General features: G+C 44.0%; 1 protein-coding gene across 1 annotated transcript in view; it reads left to right on the top strand.

The window, feature by feature from the left end:
• Window positions 1–399: 399 nt before the first annotated feature.
• Window positions 400–26210, top strand: part of ncam1b (neural cell adhesion molecule 1b) — a 54673-nt gene continuing 28862 nt past the window's right edge. The window contains exons 1-3 of the mRNA XM_076146115.1: window positions 400–579; window positions 25248–25322; window positions 25922–26131. Coding sequence (XP_076002230.1) covers window positions 525–579; window positions 25248–25322; window positions 25922–26131 — 340 coding nt within the window. The 5' untranslated portion in view covers window positions 400–524. The remainder of the gene's footprint in view (window positions 580–25247; window positions 25323–25921; window positions 26132–26210) is intronic.

The following is a 26210-nucleotide window of genomic DNA, read 5'->3' as shown; positions in this document are numbered from 1 at the left end:
ATAAAATAAGCGTAATAAATAAAAAGATAATAAATAAGATAAACAAAATAAATAATTGTATACATTGACCCATTTTTCTTTTTCTCTTTATAAATGCGACAGTGTGGCTTCACTGAATGTAATCGAAAATATTTAATAATATTGAATATATCCTACTAACATCTCATCTGTGTGTTGTTGTGGTGACTAGGGGAGTTTCCCTTTACGTTTCTTGCCTTTGATACCGGCGCACTACTTAACTGGAGGTTTATTGTTCGGCCTGTGCGGAGTGATCCTCGTGTGTGAGCAGGCCGTGCTTGTCAGTCAGACTTTGAACAGTCCGCTGGCGCTCATCACTGCCGCTCTGCACTGCTCTGCTCCGCTCTGTGTGCTGCTCTGTGTGCCGCTGTTCGTCAGCACCGATCCGCTCTCTCTCACACACACATTAGGATGAGACAGAGCTGAGGGACCCGACAGAGAGCCGCACTGCAGGGACCACAGCGCCTTTACACGCCGTCTAACGTGCACCTTCCTCGGGAGTTGCGATGGTCCGGTCGGGGGATATCCTCTTAGCCCTGCTTCTTCTTGTGGGCTCCACAGGTAAGAAAACCTTTACATTTTTATCCTTTCTCGCTCGTAGCTTTTGCGGCTGTTTATGTGTGTGTTTTGCTGGATACATCGCATCACCGTCCGTCCATCCCTTAGCGGTCAGGACAAGGTAATGTCTCGTCTCCCTCTGGTGTCCCTCCGCCCGCAGGCGCGCTGCTTAGCAGGGATGCAGCGGCACAATACTGCATCTGCACGGCGCTGCTAATTAGCTTAGTGTGGCGGGGGGGTGGACGCGTTTGTCCCCATAAAAATAGCCCGCTGCTAAGCTCCGTGCTCGGCTCCTGGCTCCCCGGGACGCTCGGCGGGCTCCGAGCGTGACTAACACTGCATTTACGCTGACTTAGCGTTATTATGGATGAAATAAAAACACGACGCTCGAAGGAGACGCCGCTTTTAATTGCATTAGCATAGATGTGTGTGTGTGTGTGTGTGTGTGTCGCTGCAGACGGGCCGCGCGCAGAGACCCCCCCCCCCCCTCTCTCTCTCTCTCTCTCCTCCGTCCTCTGTCTCACTGTTGCTGGACATTGTTGTCTTTCCTGATGGGATGGGGTTTGTTGTTTATCGAGGGTGACACACACACACACACACACACACACACACACACACACACACACACACACACACAGGTGGGGCTCTAGGTTGAGTCACGGTACTGTTTGAAAGGTTCCATCTGCAGATTGAATGACGTGCCCCCTTGTATCGGGCGTCTTGGTGACCCCACCCTACTGTCTCACTGTGTGCAGGTGTAGGGCCCCTGCAGGAGACAGGATCCATCCAGGCCCGGTGTAGCTCTATAGGGTCAGTCTGGCACAGGGATGCACAGCAAACTGCATCTGCTGCCAGTAATCTGTTATGTAATCTGATGCCACGGCAGAGGGCTTGAGATGGGATCCTCTGAGTGGGTCTAATGCATTGTTATGTAAGTCTAATACAGGGAGTTTGGTGTCCAATTGCTTTTTCACGAGCAGCAGAACAGCATTTTTTTTAAATAAATGAGTAATTTGATGCGTGAGGAGCATACGGCTGGGTCACTACACCTGTTCATCTGATAGGTGGTGAGATGTTCTTTGGGGAGAAATGCTTAGAGAGCGGAAACCACACTGAATTTTACCATTTGGATGTGTTTCTGTGTTCATTTTTAAGGCCTTATCTGTATGTTTTTTTTGGACCATATGAGTTGATCTGCAGCATCACCACAACAACACAAAGTAAACCCTTGTGTGATGTCACAGAAGTCTGACACTGCACATCCCCCCCCCCCCCACCGCCACAAAAAGGCTCCATCCAGTCATTTCCAAACGCTGAATAGTTCTCCCCAAGAACAACAATCGGAATCTAATGTAAATGTCAGCCTAATGTGGAATTGATGCACTACCCCATTAATATAATAAACAACTCCTCCAGCATAAAATTATAATGTTTGTACTACTGCATTTGTTCCTATTTTTGTAGTAGTGTTGCTCAAATGTTGAAACCTTTTTGCCATTTCAACTTTGAGTATTTGAATGTAAATCGCACCAAATCCTAATCTTTTACTGTGGCATGGTTGTTTATTTATTGCTGAATTGATTTAGCCCAGGGATTATCCTCCCATATCTTCCCATCTCTATATCTACCTTCTGCCTGCTCTGCGGGGCCTGTTGAGTGTCTAAATAATTAAATAATTCATTGATCCCTCTCAAAGGCTCATATTGGAAAATGGAACGTTTCCAAGATTGCTTTTTCTGCCTCAAAATGAAACGCGGCTTCAGTCGAAATGAGAGAAACTCGACAGAAATGAGCAACACGTTTGAGTTCTAAATGTTTTCGACCTGTGATGCTCATGAATCGCAACTCTCCATGACATCGCGTGGCTCTGTTGGTAATGTAAGTGGCCTGTATAGCAGTACAGTAGGACGGTTTCACTTTGCTAGACTTACATCATCAGTGACTTCGGGTGGTAAGCGAGGATGACGTCGCTTAGCTCCATGTTGCTCCATTTACGAGGCAAGATGGAACCTACAGCTGCCTGCAGACCGGCGTGCACAGGCTGCTTCGCTTTTGACTGTGGAAGTGTTTTTGCTACTGTACTGTACGTTCCTTGAGTGGGTGATACAAGCATTGATGCATCGCCTGCCAAATTGCTTCGCTTTTGTAATAAGTACTGAGAAAATATGCGAGAAAAGTGCAGTGAAATTTCACATGATGTTCAAAACTTTTCCTAAATCCTCAGAGTTTTCCTTCATTAAAGCTACCAGGCATGGCCGTAGCCAGTTAGCCCTGGTTGACTGCTGCATGTGGTTATCCGGTGCCACTCGTAGCGTATTAAAAAGTTTTTCATTACAGCACCATAAGCTCTGCCTTCTGTTCAGTGAACTGGATGTAAACTCTGATAATAGGCTATGAAATCCCAAGCACAGCGTCACACATTGACCACTGGCAGATGGTCCACATGCTTAGATTCAGCTGACTATTGTAACACGGACCCTACTTGACTTAACATTGTAACTACTTTACATAGACAGTATATCAGGCAGGCCAGGTTAGGGGCGTGTCATTGTGTCTCTATGGTAACTATAACACACAACCTACTGCCAAAGGACAACAAAAGCCCAATAACACTTGCAAGACTATCAACAAGAAAAAACAAACATCTTTGAAGCTGTACAATGACAACCAGCAGATGCTTCGGATAAACACACGCATACATACACACTTTGCCAGGTTTAAGCACGGAAAGGACACAAACTAGAAGTTTTTCTCCCAGATTCATCTGCTCCCGCTGTTTGTCTTCAACGACAGGAGCGTGTGTTCGCTGAATCTCTCCACCAAATGTTCACCATCACACAATCTGTGAAAAGTCAGTGTTTCTCTTCTATATTTTTCTCCACTGCAGCTCCATGCAGCTTCAACCTAGAAAGCCGTCCGATTAACCTGAATAACTAAAAAAAAAGTACACTAGCATTTGCAGTTTTAGAGGAAAGATATTATTAGATAGATTAAATATAGTAAATTATGTATTGTTTGAACTATTCTTCAGGATTCATCTTTGGCTTAAATTCGGTTGACGGGTAATTTCTGAGGAACAGCTGTCAGACACGCACATTTAGTTTCTTCTGTCTCGTCCGCGCAGATTTCAGACGTGTCATCTCAGCCGTGAAACAATCAAGTCTGTGAACTAGCCATTCGTGATGTCTCAGACAAGGAGACTTTCACTTTTCCAGCCCGGCACGTCATTTTGAAAAATCCCACAGATGCTAAGGTTTTCCTCCCGTAATGGGAAGGCGCGGCAAGAAAGGATGTCATTTTGTCCCAGCCGGATCCGCCCGAAATATTTTGTGATGAGGAGTGGATCAGGCAGTTCCACGCCTGAGAGGGTTCAGCCGAGACGAGTCGCCCTCCGAAGCTGGAACATGACATGACGCTAGCACGTGACCCTGTAAAACACCGTGTGAGGAACATAAACAACCTTTTTTTCCCAAGGGCTTGCTGCCGGAGGTTTGTGGGCTGAGTTGTTGATTATTCAGTGATTAGCCTCTGTGATCGGAGCATCCTGGCGTAAATCCACTGCCTTTACTGAGGTTTAGTTTAAGAATATAACTAATAGCTTTGAGGCAGCGCTGGAAATAGCTTTAGGAGGTACGCTTGTTCTGTCTATTGTTGATACTAAGCCGGTAGCTGGAAAAAAGATCCAGTGTAATTGCTGGACTGGGAAATGGCGTTGAAGGTGTTTGAGGCATCAACATTAGGTTTTAGCTGGATTATAATGCTTAGTAACTTCATGGAGCGCCTGCTATTCTCAGCATTAAAAACATGAGACCATCATCAGCTGAACGATTAGCTGTACTGTATATGCACAACATCAATATAACGATGTGCAGATCTGCAACATCACAACAACAGCACGCATTGTTTAAGGGGTTGCAGCAACCTCACAAAGCAACATGTCAATTATTCCCCCAATCGACCCTATTTAGATTTCAGCCGGATCGGAACATTGTGGCCTTTCCATTGAGAACCTGAATGAGGAGCATGTGTGAAAGGAGGCTCCCTGTGGGCATGTAACCTTAGTACCTGTATGCGTTGTAGGCCTCTCTCCACTTTGAAGTGTTCACTCTGGGACTAAACCTGTTTGTCGCAGCTATTGTTCACTTTGTCAAATTCTCCTTAAGGACGCAGTTTTCTGTTGAAAATAGGCCGGTTCACTTGAGGCACCTATTATATTTGTAAGGTGCCCAGCTGTAGGTAAGAGAAGTTACATTTCCCCGTTTGTAAGCAGCTGAGTTTACCTTTGATTGAATGAAACTGACTCTGATCCCCGGCCACCAGCTCCACTTTACTGTAGGAGAAAGAATGAGACTTCAGCCATGTAAATGTTTGACTTATACACTTCTGGAAATCTGTTTGCAAATAATCCCCCCCCCCTCAGCCCGCTTAGGCTGTTATTAGCTTAGACCATCTCTTGGCTCACTCTCTGCATTGCCACATCTTTTTTGGGAAGATGGGAACAACAGCAACACGAGAACAAAACCAAACTCCTCACAATATTGTCAGCGTCAGGGAACTGAAAGCGCCCCGTCCCAAGGTACAAGAGCTGCAGACACGTCCTGTCAGTGTGGCCTCCTGAAACCGAGCTCATGTACGCATGTCTAATTTAAGAAAACAATTGTATATGTAAAAAAAAAAGAAAGAAGCTGCATCCTCTGTGCTGGTGCATTGTGAATCTTTAATGGAGAGCAGTGTCACTCCTTTCACGCATCCACGCACAGCACGGCACATTCATTATTAAAACACCATAGGAAGCATCACCGAACAGAGAGCAGGAGGATTTGGATCGCTCCGCCTCAAGGCTTCCCTCTTTATGCAGTCGCCATAGAGTGTCACTGGTCTAACATGAGCCACTGCTGCTTTATGGGCTTAGTCAGCCCTGCACTGGAGAGATGGTGTCCATACAGAGTCACCAGATGCATTATTGATGTTATTATGAAAACACATATATGGCACGAGCGCTGACGTCACACGCGGTAAATAGAAAAACCTCTATTTTCCATCTGTAATTGGATCACGATCCTTTGTAGGATGACGTTGTCTCCAGGAACGCTGTGGCAGATAGAGAACGTTATACATGGGGGGAGGGGGGTAAGCAAGTAAACCCTCAGTCAGTGAAAAAGCGAAGTGCTTTGTTCATTCATCTGCAAAAAAATGAAAAAGAGGAGAGGAAGCATTCAGTGCATAGGCTCCAGTATTTGAATATGGGACTGAAACTGGAATACTGCTGTTTGTGGCGACAGTTACAGGAATAGACAGACACTGATAACGTACAGATGTGTGTGTGTATACTGTAAATATCACTTCATTAGGCCTCTTAATGATTTTACCATGTGTACAGTGTGTGATTTGTTGTACCAGATCCATCAGTTGCACACAAACGTTAACCAGCCATCTGAGCCCATTAGCCATTAACTCCACTGTGTTCGCTATTATACAGATGATGATACAGAGGAAATTAAACCCTTTTTTTTTTTCATTATTAATATCAGCCTATTACTAGAGAGGATAAGTTAGCAGTTAAAGTGTCACACGAGTATTAACACTCTTCATGCGAGCGTGTAGCCTAGATTTCCTCACACTGAGGCGTTTCAGTGCGCAAGACTGAAGAGACATATGAGGTCTAGCAAGTGATATTTTTGGGGATGGGAATTAACCTCGTTCCACTGCAGATTAATCTAAAATTACATAATAGATTCGTCTCAAAATAGACAGATTAACCAGACATTTAATTGACTCTGTTAGCATGAAGGGAAATACAGATGGATCCTGATAAATTGTAGCCACAGTACGATCGGTTCAATATTAAATATTCATATTGTGTTTTTTATTGTCATTAATCAATAGACTGTTAAGTGTTAATTATTTATTAGACCACATTTACTGTAGTTGACTCCTTTTCCAAAAAGTGATTATTTCTTGTTTTTGGTGTTGACTCTAAACGTTTTCTACCAAAATGGCCGATTTAAAATGTATAACATGCACTTTTCGCTCATACAAGGTTACGCTGCTCCCTGTGAATAATGAACAGGTCTGAACACTCTGACTCCCTCTCCTCCAGTATGTGGAGGAACACGCTGTCACCCGTGATAAGGCCTTTGCAATGACATCAGAAGCAGCACCATTTCTCAGCGGCGTAATTGACGTTTTATTTTTCAGTATTTTTTTCCCTCTTATTCACTCTTTGGACAATTTCCCTCGCACTTGAGCAATCAGAACCGACTTGTATTCACCTCGAGAACGCTGCCAGTTAGGTTTGATGGAGTGTTCGGCCAAAAAGGAAACCTGGATCCCTGCTGAGGTGAGGGGGAGTGCGTTTACCATGGCACCACCACTGGAGTTTTGTTGTGGCAAATATCTTGTTTTTCAATTCACAAGAAGTCAGGATAACCATTCATGCATTTATATCCAGTAAATATCATTAGGTATGCATAAAAATAATCTGCTCAATCAAACTAAAATGGTTGTAACAAATAGTGATAACTTAGCTTTGTAATTGTGTCATCGGCCCTGTGGCCATATGGTCCGGACACTCGGGTGAGGAGCGGGCCCGAGCTGTCAGCTGATCACCACCTGGTGCTGAGCGGGATCAGATGGCATCCAAGGCTCCCGGACCACTCTGGCTATTCCCAAAGTTGGACAGAAGTTTCTTCGAGAACATCTGGCCCAGCACTCTGACCAGAATGATTGGAACTCTCACCACTTAATGTCCCCATTTGCACAGCTCTAGTGTTACACTGGGAGCACATGTTATTTGTAATTATTGCGAAGGTCGTCTGCGATCTTATTGCTGTGCGAATCAGCCACAGCCCCATTCGGACGGTTAATTTAATACGGAGGACGTGAGGTAGCAGCGGCAGTCTGGGACTTAATTGCTGTACCAACAATGTCAGTGTTTTTCGTCCCATGACCTTGGGAGAAAGTCCAGCACGAAAATATGTTGTGTTCGTCTGTGACCTACCTGGTAATAATTTTGATTTCCAAATTGAGTTTTCAAGGAGAATCTGGCCTGAAAGTCATTAAGAAGACACAAATTGATGAAATTGGTCACCATCACAATTGCAATCGCTAATGTTTGCATTGCTTGTATTCCTACACTCGCATTATGCAATATGTAGACCACTCTTTTATAGTATTCCAGACGTTCACTATCCCAGTTCTATCATTTCGATTCACTTGTGAAAATTGCTCCTTGAACTGCTGCACCGGTCTTAAATTAAAAGAGAAATTAGACTCTGCGGTGTCGACAGAGGACAAAACTCACTCGTCCTCTGGGATTTCACTTGATTTCCAAATGCTTGAGCTGTAATGTGGAGGAGCCACATGAAAATGTGATTTTCACACACGTCCTCCTGAGAAACATTTACCGTCTGAACACGGCTCATGTCTGTATTTTCTTTAATTAAAATTCCACCATAAATTACCCAACCTGGAAAACACAGAGGTCATAATTAGATTATTAGTCCCAGTTTTGACATGGAGTCCCAACCAATATAATCAATCCCAACCTGTTAAAAATCTGCACCAAGCGACTGTGGACAGAGTGAAGCAGTGATGGACCGAAAATACTGCAGTTTTAAAGTGAAAGGCCTGGTGCATGGAGTGTGTTGAGAGGCTGCGGTGTGGTTAAGTACTCCCAAAAGGTGTTCTTAACAAAATTGGCTTTCAACCGGTACGTGATAATGGCCTCTTAACAATGTTTTTCGATTGCATCAGTGTTTCCTATATGGTTGGCCGGACCAAAAGATGTAACTAGGTGTGGGCTGAGCTCAGTCTGGAGGGGTTCTCATGTGTGGAAACTAACCTGCACTGCAAATGACTTTTTTCTCCAAAGCTATCAAACTAATGAACCCTGACTGGAAGTGTTTCTTTGAGCAAAATCTGACGCCCTCAATCATGTAATTGGGACATCAACGGACTCGCCACTGTCTTTTTGATTAAAATGGACAGGATGTTTGGAAACACGGAAGCGTCACCCTTTAATTGATTTGCAGATGATGTTGCCGTGACCTGTGATGTGAACTGTCTGAGTCTGAGGTTGTGATTATCTAACTCCACTCAAAAAAGCCAGGTGAAGGGCGGTTCACGGAAGATGATGCCAGATACTGTCTCTGTAGGTCTTATTCTTCAGTCATGGTTAGAAGAATAGCAAGTCAGACGCTGTTGTGAAAATGGTAATGCAAGGTTTCTGTCAGACTGAGGCACCTCTATAAACTGGAGTTTTCATTTTAACAGTCAGATTTTGTACAAACCCTCACTTATGGCAAAAAAAATAAGTATGGAGTAAAAAAGGAGACCGCAGACGCACTCAGCCAAGCTTCTCCACAGGGGTTTTCGTCGCTCTGCATGAGAGAGCGTCTTTGTGGGATGTGTTCACCTTTGATTGACAAATTCCTCCTGCTGTTAAGTAGTAAGAAGTATGACTGTGGCGAGGAGTTAACCCAAACGGAAGCTGCAAGATGTCCCTGAGCAAAGTGTCGTATAAGGCGACATCACATATGTGTTTGCTGTTTGCGGGGTGCGCCAATGCTACCAAGTTAAAAAGAGCAAGGAGCCGTATTTATGCACAGAAAGTGTGATGGAGTCTTATGTAGTCATGTCCAAATGCCCATGTGTCTCGTTTGGTTGACTTGGCAGATACGTTTCATAATTGTTGAAGTCTCGTCCGGTGGCCGTGGTTGCTATGCTACAGCAAGAAAACCTAACTGGAACACTGTTGGGCCTCTCCTCCTGTTCTAACTAATTGAGCCATAGTATGTGTTCATATAGCGTGAACAGCTGATGAGACATGTCTTATTGTGGCATTTGACAATTAAACAATGTCCCTGTATTGGTGTAGTAGGGGGAATAATGTGCCTCTGTTCGTCCTTTGATGTCAAGCTTTGGACCTGAATGTATCGGCTCAGAGAATATCGCCCCCTTTGCCGTGTTTGCAGGCTTAATGTCCTTTTCAGTCATATTGCGTATCAGCTGCTTTCGAACACCAACTCCATTTTTGGGGAGGAAACGGAGACGTTTTTGCTGAGTGTTGCAGTCTAAGCAGTTCACATTGTCATCTTTGATCTTAGAATGTTCCCATACTGGGCTATATTTGACCAACTGATGCATACTTCTATTTATCTTCTATAGACATTATATGTATTTGGCGTAATCCCATAAAAAACAAACCCTATCAATTAAAATCTAAATGGCACTTTATCAATACTCAATTATTCATTAACATTGCTAATTGAAACCCGTTAAGTGATGGTTATTGTGATGTATGTGATCTTTATCCCGACTGATCCTAACCTTTAGATCATGGGTGCCCACACCTTTTCAGCTTGGGAGCTACTTTTAAAATGACCAAGTCAAAATGGTCTACCTACATAAGGGGGGGTGCTGTCCGTGATTTTGTTGACGGGGGGGTGCCAGCAAGTGCGCGATACTGTGAGTGATGGAAGGTCAAGTGGCTGGTGTCGGCGCCGGTAAGTTCCCGGTGCCGGTAAGTACTGCAGTACGATGCCGGTGCCGTTGCCGGCGCACTTGCCGGCTAACTTTTAACTATAGGCTAACTTTTTTTTTCAATGCCATGCGATCTACCCACATTACCTTTGACGTATTGGGCACCCCTGCTTTAGATCATTACTGTCTATGTAGTCCAAAAACTGATAATTATCACAAGATAACAGTACAAAAGATTGTGATCATAAATTGTAATGATGGATGTGTTACATATCAGGGACTCACCTTTTACAAAGCAAAGTGCTAAATGCATTATTTATTCTGCTTGTTTAATGTAAAATTCTCACAAAAGTGTTTCTGTTCTTGAGGATCAGCAGAATCATTATTGTTATGGCAAATTGTAGATTATGATGAATGCTGAACATTTCTGTTCCTAGGTCTTGGGTAGAATAGCAATGGGCACAGACTAACATGAATAATACTGAATTGTTAAGCAACGGTCTGAGACACAGCCAAAGCTTGCACCACACATTCCATTCCTTATTTCATTCTTTGTTCTGCATTCATTTGTCTTCATTTTAAATTGTGGGAAAAACATTCTGGTAATTTGCATTAAATACAATTGTGCACATCTGAAATCCATTTCATTTCTTCATTTTCTTTGTGTCTGTTTCTTTGTGTGCCATGAAATGACGCAGAACGAAAGAGAAAAAGGCTAAGTGAAGTGTAACTCGGTCATACAGTTCAGTCATGAATAAAAAGCTACCCGAACAGCTCCCTGTGGAACAGCTGCTCCCCTTCACCAAACAGGGCACGTTCTTCAAAGAGACAATATGCAGCTTAGAAATTTGACTTTCAACCTATGATGTTGTGAATACTTTCAGTATGTTGACATACTGTATACTGTACATACATACAGTGTGCTCAGGGTGTCACCCTAAGGTGTTTATTTGTTTATTTTCTTGATATTCCATTCTGATATTATTTTGGTGGAGTGCACATTTTTAAATTCTCTAAAATGTCTGGCATCCGTCTTGGTCCTTCTTGTTATGTCTCTCACACTCCTCCCTGAAGGAGCTGCCCTCAGTATGACTCGATGACTTCCACTGCCTGAAAGCCTCCACGCTCTCCTTGCCAACTGCAGCCGGATGTGTCATGAACCCCACCGTGAATCTTTTCCATGGAGTGTAAAGGCTGATGACAGCCATCCCAAGTATATGAAACTATTTTATAGCAGCCAGTGGCTTTGCCAAGATTTTTGCTCATCTTCCAAATGTTTGGAAATGGCAGTACACAGCACACTGCATTTGTAAGAACCACTAATAAGAAGGCCTGCTTGTTGGCAAACAGTAATCATCCACCCTGTTGTTAAAAGCGAACTGGTGGTGAAGGCATTCCCAGTGGAGATTATCACACAGCAGCCACCAATAGTTGGATCAGCGATTGTATCTATGGTACATGATTCAACAATAGGCTTTATCGATAAATACTATACATTTGTGCTGTATATAATCTGTCTCTGGTAATGTTGAAGTAGAGTGCCTTGACAACGGAATCCCTTGAACCATTAAGGTAATTATTCTTGTGTATGTGCAGTGAAGAGGAAGTATTAGTCCGTGCCAATTAGCTCGGAATTGGCTTGTATATATTAAGGATATGTACAACTGGTAATCACAGTGAGCAACGGAGAGAGTGTGCAAGATGGATTAACCCAGAACCTTGTTATTGTCAGTGCTCATATTAATTCTAATGGGCCCCTTGTGTCTCAGGAGAGTCTCGCCCAGAGGAATAGATTACTCTAGCCTGCGGAGGCCAGCCCTATGCCTGCATCTATTTTTACTGCCCAACCTCTGATTGGCCAGCAAGGTGTGTGTGGAAGCTCATATTGTGTCATAAGGTGCCTCCACGCCATCTGTCACCCTCAGTGGAGCCGTTGTGAAGACGAACCCTGGCTAATCTCTGTGTGTCACAGAATGCATAATGCAACCTTGGGCTTCCCTTCCTCTCTGTACCCATAGCTATGCCAGGATCACGAGAATGTGGGAGTCAGATTGTGAATTTATCTTTCAATGAAACGGCAATGACATGGTCTTTGTCTGATGAAATCAAAACTTGCTTCTTTGGTGGTATGATAATCATTTTTAGCAATGCAGGCAAGGCGATGTGTTTGTATTCAAAGCACATTTCATACCCAAGGCAAAGCGCTTTACAATTAAAGAGATAGCCAGAAAGTCTAATTACATTGGACTGCATATGTATTGAATGTTTCAGTGCTTTCATTGAAAAGTTAAACCTTACTTTATAAGGTGTTCCATAGCAGAAAATGAATCTTGTCATCTGTCTTGGCAGAATATATACTGAAAATATTTGTTGTTGCATCACAGCACTGCTTGAATTACATTTGTCGCAGGCTTGTTATTACACTTAGAAGCACAATAGTCTACTTTATACTTTGATTCACTTTGACTTTTCTTAACTGTCAACAATGATTCATTACTCTCACATAGCATAGGATGTTTATAGGACCCCAACAAAGCCTCTGTGTGTTTGTGTAGGTTTGCTTAAGTGCTCTGGTTTGTCCCCACACTTCCTTAGACCTCAGGGGAATATCAATGACTGAGAGTGCGAATGCATTTATATTTGTGTCTGATGATAGATAGGCAATCTTATCAGGGCGGTTCCCTGCTCTCCCCCAGTGAATGCTGGGACTGGCTCTAGCTTTCCTGTGTTAGAAGATCCATGTATTGTTGGAATATTCTTGAATAGTACTTATTTTCTTATTAGTTGTAGAGCATATGAATAGAAGAACATGTTTCTTGGAGGGGCTTGCTTAATGGAGTTTGTCAGGATGCACAATTCTGCCACTTTGATCTGGAAAAAAATTCCCTGTCAGCATGACCTCATTTATACATCGCTTGGCCGCTGTAGCTCACACCTCTGTTTCTCAACTGTCAATCATAATATGGCAACATCATGGCAGAAATACTCCACAGTTTGAATCACACTCTGAATGACGGCAATGGTGTCGGCAGCACTACTAATGAATCGGCAACCAGAAAAATGTAGGAAGTGCATGGCTCTCATGCTTAAGAAGACAAATAGCCTCGCTGTTATTGCTTAGCACAATTAGATGTGGCATGATTAAATGAGGGATGTTGGGGCCAGCCATGAATAACATTGCTGCCTGACATTCTCCCAGATTACTAAGTGCGTTTGTCAGGAGGGCCAGAACAGCAAATGCAAAAAAATATTACAAAATCTGATTGAGAGTCTAATCGTCACATACAAAGGACCAGAGTGCTTTAAAGTGATACATTTAGCTTCCCTAATTGTAGATTTTAATTCAAACATCTGACTCAGTTTTACAAAGTTATCATTACTGATTATGATCTGCTAATTTGAACACATTCCTTAATGTTTAAGCCATCTTAAATAGAATCGAATAAATGAAGTGGCTTCATACTGGAGGATACAGTGGATGACTCTTGTGTTATGATCAAAGGCTTTATGCAGAGATGAAATTACAAGCAAGGAAATGGAGGGCACATACGCTTCAGAGGGGAGAATTACAGTAAGTGAAGGAATTACTGTAGTACTTGTCAGCCTAGATTGTACTGTAGCTCTGGATTATGTGCATGAGGTCATCTTCACTGTTACTCAACACTGCCCGGTACAGTAAGAGGAGGAATAATTACGTACCAAGAACGGCGCACATGTTGTCAAATTTGCAGTCTGTTCATTTTGTACTGGAGACGAGGCACTCGAACACAAATTACGATGTGTTATTACTTTTGTGTTTTGGAATTACAGTTGGCTCAATCAGGACGGTCAATATTCAGCCTGCACAGTGGGGAGTGTCAGCATCGACGTTGCATTATTGCGAACCTGCAATTTTCACAGCGAGACCGCTTCTGCTGGAACGCGACAGTTCCTTCAGACAGGACGGTGCTGTGGCTTCTGAGAGAAGCTGCTGACTGATCATGCACTCTACAGAGCGACTTTAATAACAGTCATTCATTTCATAATTAACAATTGGCAAAAATGCTAAATTATGTGTACAGGGTGCACAGAGACAAACTGGTCGGCTATTGAGCTAAGTGCGCCACCCTTAACAATGCCGTTAGCTGTCAGGCTAATACAGGGTATTAAATGTAAAACCCGGTCTTGAAAACAGAAAGTACCCTATTGAAAATGCCATAACAAACTGGAACGTGAAAGTTATCCAACTTAGCTGAACTCTCTCTGTATATCCTGGAACACACACACACACATGCACTTGACATAACACTGACATCCGGAGGTGTCAACAACTACATAGATTGCCTGAACACATCTACCAATAGGGTACAACATGGCAGATTTCCAAAAATGCTGTGTGCATGTTACATGATGATTTCATGATGATGATGATGTTTAGGTCTGGTACAGGTCAATTGTGCTAACATACTCCCGTGTGCTGGTATAAACATTCATGATGCAGTTGCACCGATCCAAACTTGCATAATTTCTGACATTGGTAAAAACAGATAATTCACTTGCATGTCTGTACTGTTATGGTTTGCTTTCATTTGGACGCCTGCAGCATGAGCTCTCTGATTGCCTGTCGGTGAGTTCCCACAGACAGATGACACTGGAGATGGAGGCAGACATTTTCGACGCGCCACACAATGGGTGTTTAGCACAGCTGGTGATGTCATTTCAGCACGGCGCCGGTTGATTTTCCTCATGAAAAATCAAAAGTTACAACACGTTCGGTAGATTCTTGTGCTCACTGTGTCGGAGGCCACAGTGCAGCAATAAAATGTGTGTGTTTGATGTCACATTTTATTATTTGTTAAATTTAGGTTTGTACTAAAGTTGACAGTCAATAGTCAGTAGATGAGATTCTTTACAACGCTGTCTGCTTCGCTCATGAACACCTTATCAAACCGCTTTGTATCCTATAAAAAAGGGGTAAAATGTTGTCACAATGGTTTGTGTAAACTGTGTCTTTAATGCATCGAATCGTTGATGATGTATCTAGGTCAGCGCTGTAGCTTTTTAGGTTGAGGGCAGAAGCAGTTGAAGCCCTCGGTGTGTGTGCTCACAGATCTGGTATTGTAATATGGTTTTGTGTGGCTAAAGCAGGCTATTTTGGAGACTGTGGAGAAGGGGCTTTAAGTACGTGGTGTTTGCTTTCTTGGTCTTCTTTTTCCCGCCTGTGTGTCTCGCCTCGGCTGTTACCACACAGACACGATGGTGGATTTTAAATGAAAGCGTTGACTTGTTTGCACTGACGCAGCTCCTCGATGCACTGCCGTTGTTTGGCTTTGATTTGACAGACTAATATTGAGAGAAAGTGGGTACAGCGGTCAGCAGGGGTCTTATCTGAGGACAGGAAAAGACCCACTGAGGCTTTGTCATTGTGGTCACTGTGGTGCGTGACACTGTTTATTTATTGGCAAACACTGACTCTACTGGCGTTTGCTACATGGCAGGTGTTTTTTTTTCTTCCCCTCCCCACTCTGTTGGTATGGAAGGCGGGACATCGCTACAGCAGTAATTGATTGCTGATGGGCGATGTCCAAATGCTCAGCTGCAGCCAACTGTTTCCATGCCAGCAAGAGGAGGAAAAACAGAGATGACCATAGTGAACTTTTATCCAATATTCCTCTAGGCATTGGTTACTTGTGAGATCCAAGAAATGGATCTCTTTGGCTGCTCTCTGTCTTCTCTGTGAAACATTGATAAAGACACAGTTATGCCAGTTTTTATTTTCATTTGTGCTTTAATCCAACCGCTCGTGTGATCTGCCTAAACTCAAAACGTGTCTGAGTCGTCGTCCCTCCATTCATAGATGGAGCACTGGAGGAGTCGCTCTGCCTGCCTCTCGCCCTGCCCCTGGCTCTGTCTGGCTGCGTCTGAAATAGTGCGTTCCCTCCTATTGATCCTCTTCCTGGTCGAAGTCGCAGGCAGGCTTATCCGGCCCGTCCCAGCTTGTCTGCAGTTCTCAATGGATGCACAGAGAGAGCTGTGTTGCATGTGCCAGGCCTGAGGTTCTGCGCGTAAGTCCCGGGCAGCTTGTGGCCGAGTGGCCATTGTAGCTCCGTCCCAGCTCTCTCTCTCTTGCTCTCTCTCTCCCCTTCTCCCTCTCTCTCTCCCCCAACCCGCGGCCCCTTTGCTCCGTTGTTGCTACTGTAATTATCAGCGATGCATGAAATCCTGCTTGGTTTGCCTTTAATAGTGCCTTATGTTATGCAAAACCGCCTTTGTTTGATTTTTCTGGTAGCATGCTTACTTTGTGGGCTTTGTTTCATCATGGGAGTCAGTCGTGACTAGCGCTAGCAGGGAAGCCATTGGAGATCTACCAAGATGATTCATCTGGTAGGATCAGTGTGTCTGTGGTGATTCATTGTGTTTACACCAAAGACGGTAACATTTCAGTCTTTGCTCACACCACAGAGGCTCCCTGCTCTTGTATCTTGTTGCCACTCATTCAATCAATGCTCAGTTCCCAGAATTCCTTTTCCGGGAATGGTTACAGTTCACTGGTTTGCACGTCTCTTTTCCCTCACAGACAATTCACTATTGAACATGAACAGGTTGTGCTGTTCCTCTGGAGCCTTGTCTGAGAATCTGCTTCTTGCAAGTGCTGATACTCCATATTTGTACAATTGTATGATTCATGTAATAAGCCCACATAGAAGTAACTCCTTTCTTACAGAGAATGTCTTCTCCCTGTTGTAGAAATGTTCCTGCCATCACCATATCTGCATTCTCTTCTGGCCTGGTTTCCATTCTTCCAAACACTGACTCATTACAGGAGCGTGCATCATGGTGTGATGGGCCACAGACGCTCAGCTCTCCGCCTCCCTGGGCTTTTGTTGTGTGTTTCACAGCTGAGGCAGATGTTGAGGGGTGCACGCGCTAAATTGCCTGAATAAGGTTAGAGTGAACCACTGCACTGAGTCACATCTTATCAGCAAAGGGAGTGAAAGGAGAGTAGCTCATTAAGGCATCTCCCCGCTACTCTGAAGTCTTATTTTAACGCATGGAAATACTGATTGACAGATGGAGACAGACACAAAGTACTGTGTCAGTATGCTGCAGTCATGTGCACTTGTATGGGATCAGACGTCACATATCAGAGCTCCTGGACAGCTCCAAATTTAAGAGGAGATACAGAATTCTGTAATTGGACACAGACGCTAACTGGAATCCCCGCTCAGGGTTGGGGGTGCTGTGTGTGTGCCTGCCCGTGTGTGTATGACGGCTTATCAGATTGTGCTGACGTTTGTATTCTTGGTATTTTTTTAATCTATAAATCATCCAGATAACATAACGGCTCTTGCACCTGCTCTGTAATCTGCCGCTGAGAGATGTTGATTGTTAAAACGCCTCTTGTTGAGCTGAAAACGTCATTTAAGTTTGTGCACAGCCGAAGCAGCACACTGGATGTGCGGCACATTCAGCACCATGTCGGTTTTTAAATGCATCAGAATCAGCCATGCTCAATTCCCACACTGTGGACCTTTTCCAGGTTTAAAATGGTTGAATTGCATAAAGAGTGTTCGCACAACCTTCCCAAACAACGCTGCCATCTCTGCTATAGACCTTCAGACTGCTGCACAGAGCAACAGCCTGCAGACAATTATGAAATAAAGACTTCATACTATAAAGGCACTTTGGTGAAAAAGGATTCCCTGTCCCAGAGAAACATCTTATCTTATTGTGTAGAATGGTTTCAAGGACAGAATCAGAAAGTGCTGGATCTACACACCAAAAGAGCACAAACATTTTACAGCATACATATTTATTATTTTATTAAATATTGAGCAAGGATACTATTAGGAACATAAAAACCTCTCCGAACACCAGTCTGCAGCAACAGATTGTCTGACTCATCTTCACTGTGGCAGATCAGCTTCTGCTCCTTTGGCCTATTCTCATAAATGTGCGATGTCTTGTTATATAACACAAATATGATGGTGTTCGATAATATATGATTTTGGGAGAAAAAAAAGAAGATCTGAGCAAATGATTCCACCATAAGCCGCATTAGGGCGTTGCAGATGCAAGGGAAGAAGATCTCTGTTTTAGGTTTGGTGAGGATACTGGGGATGGAAATGGTTGAACATATATTAATTAGGCACCAGACTGTACTTGGGGTTGTTCTTGGGTTGGAATCTAAACATTCTTTAAATCCGACACACGGAGATTTACTGCCTGCTGCCGGCCATCTGTTCTGCAGTCCTGTCGTTAAAAAGCAATGTACAAATGAAATGCCCAAAGTGTCCTAAGCTTGGCATATATTGATGCCTCAGCTTGTGGCTGTAATAAAGGAAGCACCAGCTGAGCCCAAGATGAATTGTGACGCATCGCATGGTTTCTATGAGTAACAGTGTTCACAGGGATTGACCTAAATGTTCCCTTTTCATATGGTAACCTTATAAAGTTGCACAGAAGTTCAACTTGATGTTAATTAAGTTGAGTTTGTGTTGCCATTGTATCAGAGAGGTGGTGTTGAGCTCTACAAAGCTTGTGTTAAAGGTGTTATTTCTCCTAGCCTACCCACCTCCATTTATGTACAGTATACGACAGGGGCAAAATAACAGAAACACCTTCAATGTAGTGCAGTCCAGTAGCTTAGCTGTAGCTTCAAACATTGTTGAGTTGAATAAGCCGTCGGAACGATACCCACAGCTCACAGCCACTTATCACGGTGGTGGTGGTAATTTGAAGTTGTGCGCTGCGTTCTGACAGCCTCTCCACTGCACTCTTTGGAGGCTGCACTGCTGCATCCAATCACACTCCAGTATGACAGAGAGTGGGTTAAGGGAAGAAGTGATGTCAAAATACGTGTAGAGGGAGCTGGGAAACACGTTTCCATAGCAACTGGTGGGAGTGCATATAACTGTGGTGGAGAGACATGAGCAGCAAGCAAATACCCGTTTGTTCCTTCAGGCCGTGCTCATAAATGCTGTTTGGGTCTCAGAGTTGGACTGTTAAACGTTGTCTGCCTAATTTCTAACAATGTGTCAATTGTCTCTTTTTCGGCGTTAATTGAGAGTGAAAATGTTTGTCATCAACATCTGAATAAAGTGCCAGTGAGAGGGTTTCCTTTCACCATGCAGAGCCTCAGATGAATTGTTAAAACATCACTTTGCCAATGCTTCAGCTGCAGCTTGTGACTGGATAATTTAAACGACACATTTTACTGAACCAGCTTCACACTGGAAACACGATTGCATCAGATGAAACACAAGATATATTCTGGGCAGCTTCTGATACTGTTCATTTATAAAGCTTCATCAGATTGGACATACTGTAGCTCAGGTATGTGTAATTGTGACTGTCAACTTGGTCGGTTTAATGTGTGTGTGTGTGTGCGTGTGTGTGGGCAGAATACATAATGAGTGCAATCCCACACAGCGAGTGCAGCGAGTCATGGTTCAGTCGAGGCTTCTTGCACTGTCCTTATGGCAACGGGCTGCTGCAGCACCTGAGGTGTTGTTCTTAGATAACTACAGAGGCGAGAGGAGAGGGAGGTCAGCCTCTGCATATGCTCTCGTCCTCGCCTTATCTTCCTTCTTCTTATCTTATTTGTTGCTTTCAGTGTTGTGGAAAAGTCGGTGAATTCCCACAGGGAAGGAATATAACATACAACCCAGGCTGTGAAGGACAGAATTAAGCTACATCATAATTTTAGGGATTCCAACTGCAGCTGCTGATTACTGCGGCCCTAGGACATGAAGGGCATTTTCATTCATGAAATCCCCCCTCCCCCCTCCCTCCCTCCCTCGTAGAAATCATGGAAATGTCCCTGCAACAGAGACAGAAAGAACAGTGTTTAGTAACGGAGAGTATGGATTGAAGAGGATGCTCTCATTTGCGGCCCTGAACTACCATAAATGTCACAAAATGTTTTACAGTTTGCTGCATTGTGCCGTGAGCAGCATTAAGACAGAATAGAAATCTAACCAGCTGCATAACTACCAGCAGCAATTGCCGATCGCTAATGCTTCTCTGATAAAAGATCTTCTAAATTTTATTTGATAGCTCGATCAGCACCAGGGCTCTGTTGTTGACCTACAGGGACATGAATTATTCACGGAGCAAGCTGTCGGCTACAATCGGGCTTCATCCAAATGTGACATCCCTCACAGCTAAATGTTACATCACAAACAAACTACTACTGTCAGTGTGTTCTGTTCAGATTAGACTTAACATGTACTTGTTGCCTGCACAGAGCACAGCGCTAGTTCTAGACCGCTAGCCTGTAGAACGGACCTGCATGGAACCACAGAACAGGATCCATAGAGCACACGGTAAAGCCTCTAAAAGCTGCTCGATGTGAAGTTATACGCATCGGTGGGTTCTACTTCTATGTTCACCTTTGCCTCAGAAAGTATTTCTCCATCACACTTTAACCGGAAACGATTGCATTTTTCATGGTTTGACATCCTGTAGTAACCTCTGGTATTCCCTACACTAACCTCTCGGTGCCCTCTCACGTCAGTTGAAAGGATCCCTTGGGCGTACATAACATGATGCCAGGGGGTCGTGACAGGGGACCATTGGACGACCTGAATGAGAATGGGCTGCGATATGAAGAAGCTGGGAGAATATGGCAGAGGCAAACATGCAGGAAAACTCTCAGGAATCTAGACGCTACTTTAAGCATTTTTGTGTGGAGTGCATAACTTCCATCAGAAGTGTGTTCTGGTGGTGCATTCAAGGACATCCGGAAGCAAATACGTCAAAACAATCACGACATTTTGTGAAATTGCTGGAGTTTCTCTTTAACAATGCTCCTGTCTTGTTATTTTTCTTTGTACCCCGCTGTCTTTCTCAGACTTTCGCAGACCGCTCTGCTGTAAACGTTTCATCGGCCTGAGCACATGGCGTAATTGTAAATAAGACAATTTTCCATCAATTTTTTGGGCAATACTTGGCAGCGGGTATTGGATCCGAGAATGGCTGTATCCATTATGACTGAAACACCGAGATTAATGTTGAGGGCCAAGAAACACAACACAGGTTTGGGCATGTTGATTCTGTTTGTGTAGAAGTTGTTGCCTGCGGTCAGCCTAGTTAATTAGTGGTACATGGCACCTTGGGACCACTTTCTTTTCACCACTTTCAAGTTGTTTTCTCGTGCATCTAAAACAACAAACTCTTCCTCCACTGAACATCCTTTTGTTCGACCTGCAGACGTACTTGCACACTTAGTTCCGCAATCTGACCTCACTGTGAAGTAATGGTTCCTAATGAAGCAGCTGTTCAGCAGTGAGTGAAAAGTGGGCCAGGGTGGAAATGAGGTTTTAACTTTAGCTTTAAGAGATATACGTGTTTAATATTCACTGTTTTAAGCTCTGAAAATATCACGATGGGTCAGTTTGCATATTGTGTTTTAAGATATCTGTCAGAATACAGATCAGACCTGCTTTGTATTAGTGCAAGTTATGGAGTTTGGGTTTGCAGGTCTGTGTTGTGATTCTTTACTAAAGCTATTATCTAAGCTGTCTGATATTTGGACGTACTGTATCTATGCCTTCACCTACTGGGTTGGTTTTAAAATGGAGACATAAGGGATTCGCATTGAGATAAAGGTTTCTAGGCCAAGTCTTCTCTTCCTCTACTCGGCCCTGTGAGGGGGCGCTGCCCTCTTAACTGGACTTCGGCTGAGCTTTTTAGACGCCTTGCTTTTGCAAAAGTGAGCCGTTGGTGGGAGTACAGTTATTCTGCCCGGTTGAGAACCATTCCACTAAGAAGAGCTGCAGCTCTGCCTTCGATCCTAGAGAACCAATTAGTGGTTGGGCTGGAGAATAATTTCATTTGTGAAAATCTTAGACTGAGTGCTCTTGTTGCTCTCGCCTTCTGAAAGCTTTTATCAGCACCATTCTGAAGGAGCAAAACATAGAGGGAGAGAGAGAGATGGGGGGGTTGGGCGATCACGTGACTCTAGATCCCTTTGGGACTCTCATCCCTCTGAATGTCAGCTTCCTGGGAGGATATGAGAATGGTCTCGCTATGTTGGTTTTAACAGATGAAAGGCAGAACTATAAGGAAGCCATATTTGATCATGTTACTGACAGTTTTAGCCAATTACCAAGTACTCCATTATATAACCATTCATGTACAATATGTCAATATGCGATTGTGTAGCTTAGGTTTATATAATAACATGAATATGTTACTATTTCTAGCAGCTTTCATCTAACACATCCTTTAATGTTACAGCTGCTGTATCAGCATGACAATATTTCAGAATGATTTGTCAGCAGATATTCTTTTTTTAAGGAAACGCATTACATGTCTATGTCTTATGGCAGGAATCCCCACCAACACAGGTTATTAAAGTGTTTTAGTATTATAAAGATACGGTATGTATAAGGGCAAGCTGAAGTTTATAGCTGAAGTAAACGGTAATGATAAATACAAGATAGGAGTAGCCTGGACTCTGAAAAATACTGCTCGATATCAATTTGTTATATAACAATATTGTATAACACAAAAACATTTACACCTCACAATGACATGCACGAAAGCATTGTGATCAGAATCCCGCCTGTTCTGTCCTCCTTTATGTGCCTGCCATTGTTATTTACTTGCATTTGGTTACGTGCTGTAATTGGAATGCAGAAATTGACGGCGAGCACAACAAAAGGTAGTATTTAGACCACCTACTGGGATCCTAACCCAGACAGCACTCAGAAACGGAGCACCTCCCAGTATGAGATGTGATTTTCTGGATCCAGGTACTGAGATTGCTCTTTAATGTAAATTGTAAAAGGGGGCGAAATGTCAAACGAGTAAAATTACAGTTTGTAGAACAAAATAGCTCGCAATTTACCCCTTTTGTCTTTGTAAGCACATATGCTGATATACAAACCGCGTATGACAGTAATATCAGCTCTGTCAATATTTGATGTTGTTGACCATTAGTGACGCATTTCTGTATGATGGATTAGACCGAGTGGAGAAAACAACAATATGAGCCCAGGGGAATAAATTGCAGTGGCGATGTTTATCGGAAATGAATATGTCACCAAGTGTAAAGGTTGAATTAAGCTAAAATTCTCAGGTTTCACAAAATGTCACTTTGCTTGTTTGCATCAGTGGAAACACGACACATTCACTCCAGGCATCCAGGAGGATCCTTAACATCAGTGTGCACCCGCCCTCCTCTCAAAGTGCCTTACATGTGCATTTGCCTAAAGGTACGGAGTCTCTCTCATCCTTGTGCCTGCATAGCTACATTTCACATCACCATAGCGTGACAAGCCAGGTGTGAAAAACAGCACCGAGTACCGCGGGAGCACATTCATGAGCTTCAGGCCTCACCCTGCCTCGCCCTCCCGCCCCCCCGCTGGCTCTCATTCATAGAGTTATTCGAGTGGGAGCTTTGACTTGCCTTTCGCTGGAACGCAGCACCTGACAGACCAAGCAATTAGTCCTTTTATGAATAGATGATGATCGTCCGCGGAAAACAAGGAGTAACGGTCGATCTTAAATAGCACAACGATCCGCCTACTGAGATCCCATCCCAGTGCAGACGGATAACAAAGATCCTGGTGTGCGTGCGAGTCCTGTCATCGGAAAATCTGGATAATGTGGGTTAATGTAAGATGTGTGTGTGTGGGGCTTAATTAAAACCAAACTCCATGTCTTATGTCCTTAAAGTGTTGACTTGTTGCAGGACTGTCGGTGTGAAACGCAGCAGACCGGCTTCCTCCACTTGTAACACTCACACAGACACTCAACCTTAATGTACGCCTACACACAGACGTAACCGATCCCACTGGTGGAGGACTTTAACTTTGGAACTTTCACTAGCTTGTCTAACATCACGCTCACATTACATTATGTATGCTGTGGGTTGAGACTCAGACCAGGGATGTGGGTCAGTGCGGTTGTACTGTCAGAGCTCTCAGCACTCTTAACTCGCGCTGCATTCACTGCGTTTTCCCCACCTTTGGCATCACATTTGCCAGGCTAAACCCTCTCCACCTGAGAGTGAGGGCCGGTCTCGCCCCCCTGCCTAACATGTCTTTCCACGTCCATAAACGCGAGCAGCAGGGTTTCCTAGTGTGTTCCGAGCGAGGAAGCCCGGAAACGGTGTGAAGTAAGGCGCCCTGTTGCTGGAGTCCTTTCATACAGGCACAGAAACCATTCGCTGCTAATGATTGTTTAATCTCCTATGAGTGTGGAATTTAAAATGATGGCTGTTTAGAAAGGCACCGACTTACGTTTTGCAGTTGTTCCCTCAAGGGAGAGAGAGTAACAAGAGAATACACAGCGTACAGCATTATTATGCAAATACGTTTCAAGAAAAAGACAATTAGACTGTTTTGATTCTTTGAAATGGAGTCTTTAGGAGAAACCGTGGGAATTCATCAAGCTAATTGTCAACTTTTTTGTTCTTATTATTTTCTGTAATAGGATGCCATTAAGTGTAACTGACTTCTATTCACTACGCCTCCGCCGAGAAATCGCGCCAATAACGCAAAGGTTATTATTTACCGAGGATATTGGCGGCGTGATAAATTGTTCCAACTATCGAAAAGCATCAAGTGAGAGGAGATGAACTGGAGCCAATTTCTGACTCATTAGGAGGGAGATCAGTCTGGCTTTTTTATCAAGGAGAACAATTTAGAAGCGGAATTAATGGTCAATAGGCACAAATAAGGCGGGGCTGAAGGAGATTTGGGGGAAACGCAAGCAAGGAGGAGACCGAGCAACTAGAATCAGAGCCTGTATCCACCCCCTGTGCAGGCGGTGAAATGGGAGAACGGGAGAATCCCTCGCATCCGGCTGGACAGTCCTGTCGGCGTCTCCATTGTCTCTGTATAGCCGTTTGTCCATGTCTGTAATATCTGATGGGGGGGGGGGTTAAATGGACTGAAATTGAATTTTTACTCCCCTTACTTTTCGCAGCGATTATCTTTAAGTACAGCACAGACCCATATGGTGCTCAGGAGGGAGTATTGTTAGAGTGCTATAGCTGGGTCGATCACCAGGTTCAACCCCTGGTGTCAGATAACCTCAGTCTGTAGCCGTCAACACGCAAACCACTGCTCCTCCTCACCACAGTGGTTTGTTTACGGTCACGTGTGCTTTGATGCTTGAGTTCTATACAGTTGGTTTGAAACTGAAATTGTAACCAGGTTGTTGTTCTTGTGTGTTTTGTCTTTGTGTGTTTGTAGTGTCTCTGGATGTGGAGATCACCCCCAGCCATGGTGAGATCAGTGTCGGAGAGTCCAAATTCTTCATGTGCGAAGGTAAGTTTGTTAACTCCCGCCTCTCTCTTTCAATGGTTTTGTACATTTAGACGGGGGCGCTGAGGTAGCACGGAGTACAATGCTGCTGTATCTCCCTCTGCTGCTCCGATCTTCATCACGTCTGACTGAACAGCTGAGAAAAAGACACATTGACGTTCAGTATTTTGCAGCCACAGGATTATTACCATAATTTATTCACTCACTGACACTGGCATCACTGACGAGCCAGCTTTTGAGAACCGTTGCGGATCGGGGGGAGTGGGGGAGGGGGCGTCCTGGTGCCCTTGCAGTCACGTGACAATGAAGCTGCAATGTCCTGGTTTCCAATGCGACCAGGGACCTCTGTAGCATGTCATCCTCATTTCTTGTCCTGTATTTCCTGTCACTCTGCACCGCCAGTGTGGAACAAAGGCGAGAATACCACCAAAGAAGAACGTACAAACTCATATTTGGGTGTTTCACATTCTGCCATCACCCTTACAGTACTGCGGTATTCAAGCTTTGTGTACTGGCCGTCTCCACTGTGTGATCCTTACATAATCCAGCACGTTGTCAGCCCATCTGCACTACACTTAACATACTGTACATTATGCTCTCAGTTGTAGGTGTGGCCAAGACCCTGGACTGGTACGGACCACGCGGCGACAAAATAGAACCCAACAGACCGGACATAACGGTGATCCGGAACGACGAGTCAACGTCCATCCTCACGCTGTACAGCGTCGGGACCGTCAGTGCGGGCACGTACAAGTGCGTCGCAACCAACGGCGACGACCAAGGGGAGGCGACAGTCAACGTAAAAATAATCCGTGAGTACTTTTCCTACCCTATGTGCTTTCCTTCCATATTGTTGGGTTGTATCAGCAAACACCCACACGTATTGAAGAC

Source organism: Genypterus blacodes, unplaced genomic scaffold (genome assembly GCF_046128005.1).
Source record: "Genypterus blacodes isolate CSIRO-AG114 ecotype Tasmania unplaced genomic scaffold, CSIRO-AGI_Gbla_v1 ptg000032l_1, whole genome shotgun sequence".
Lineage (NCBI taxonomy): Eukaryota > Metazoa > Chordata > Actinopteri > Ophidiiformes > Ophidiidae > Genypterus > Genypterus blacodes.
Note: the sequence above shows the minus strand (reverse complement) of the source record. Positions and strands in the feature narration are given on the sequence as shown.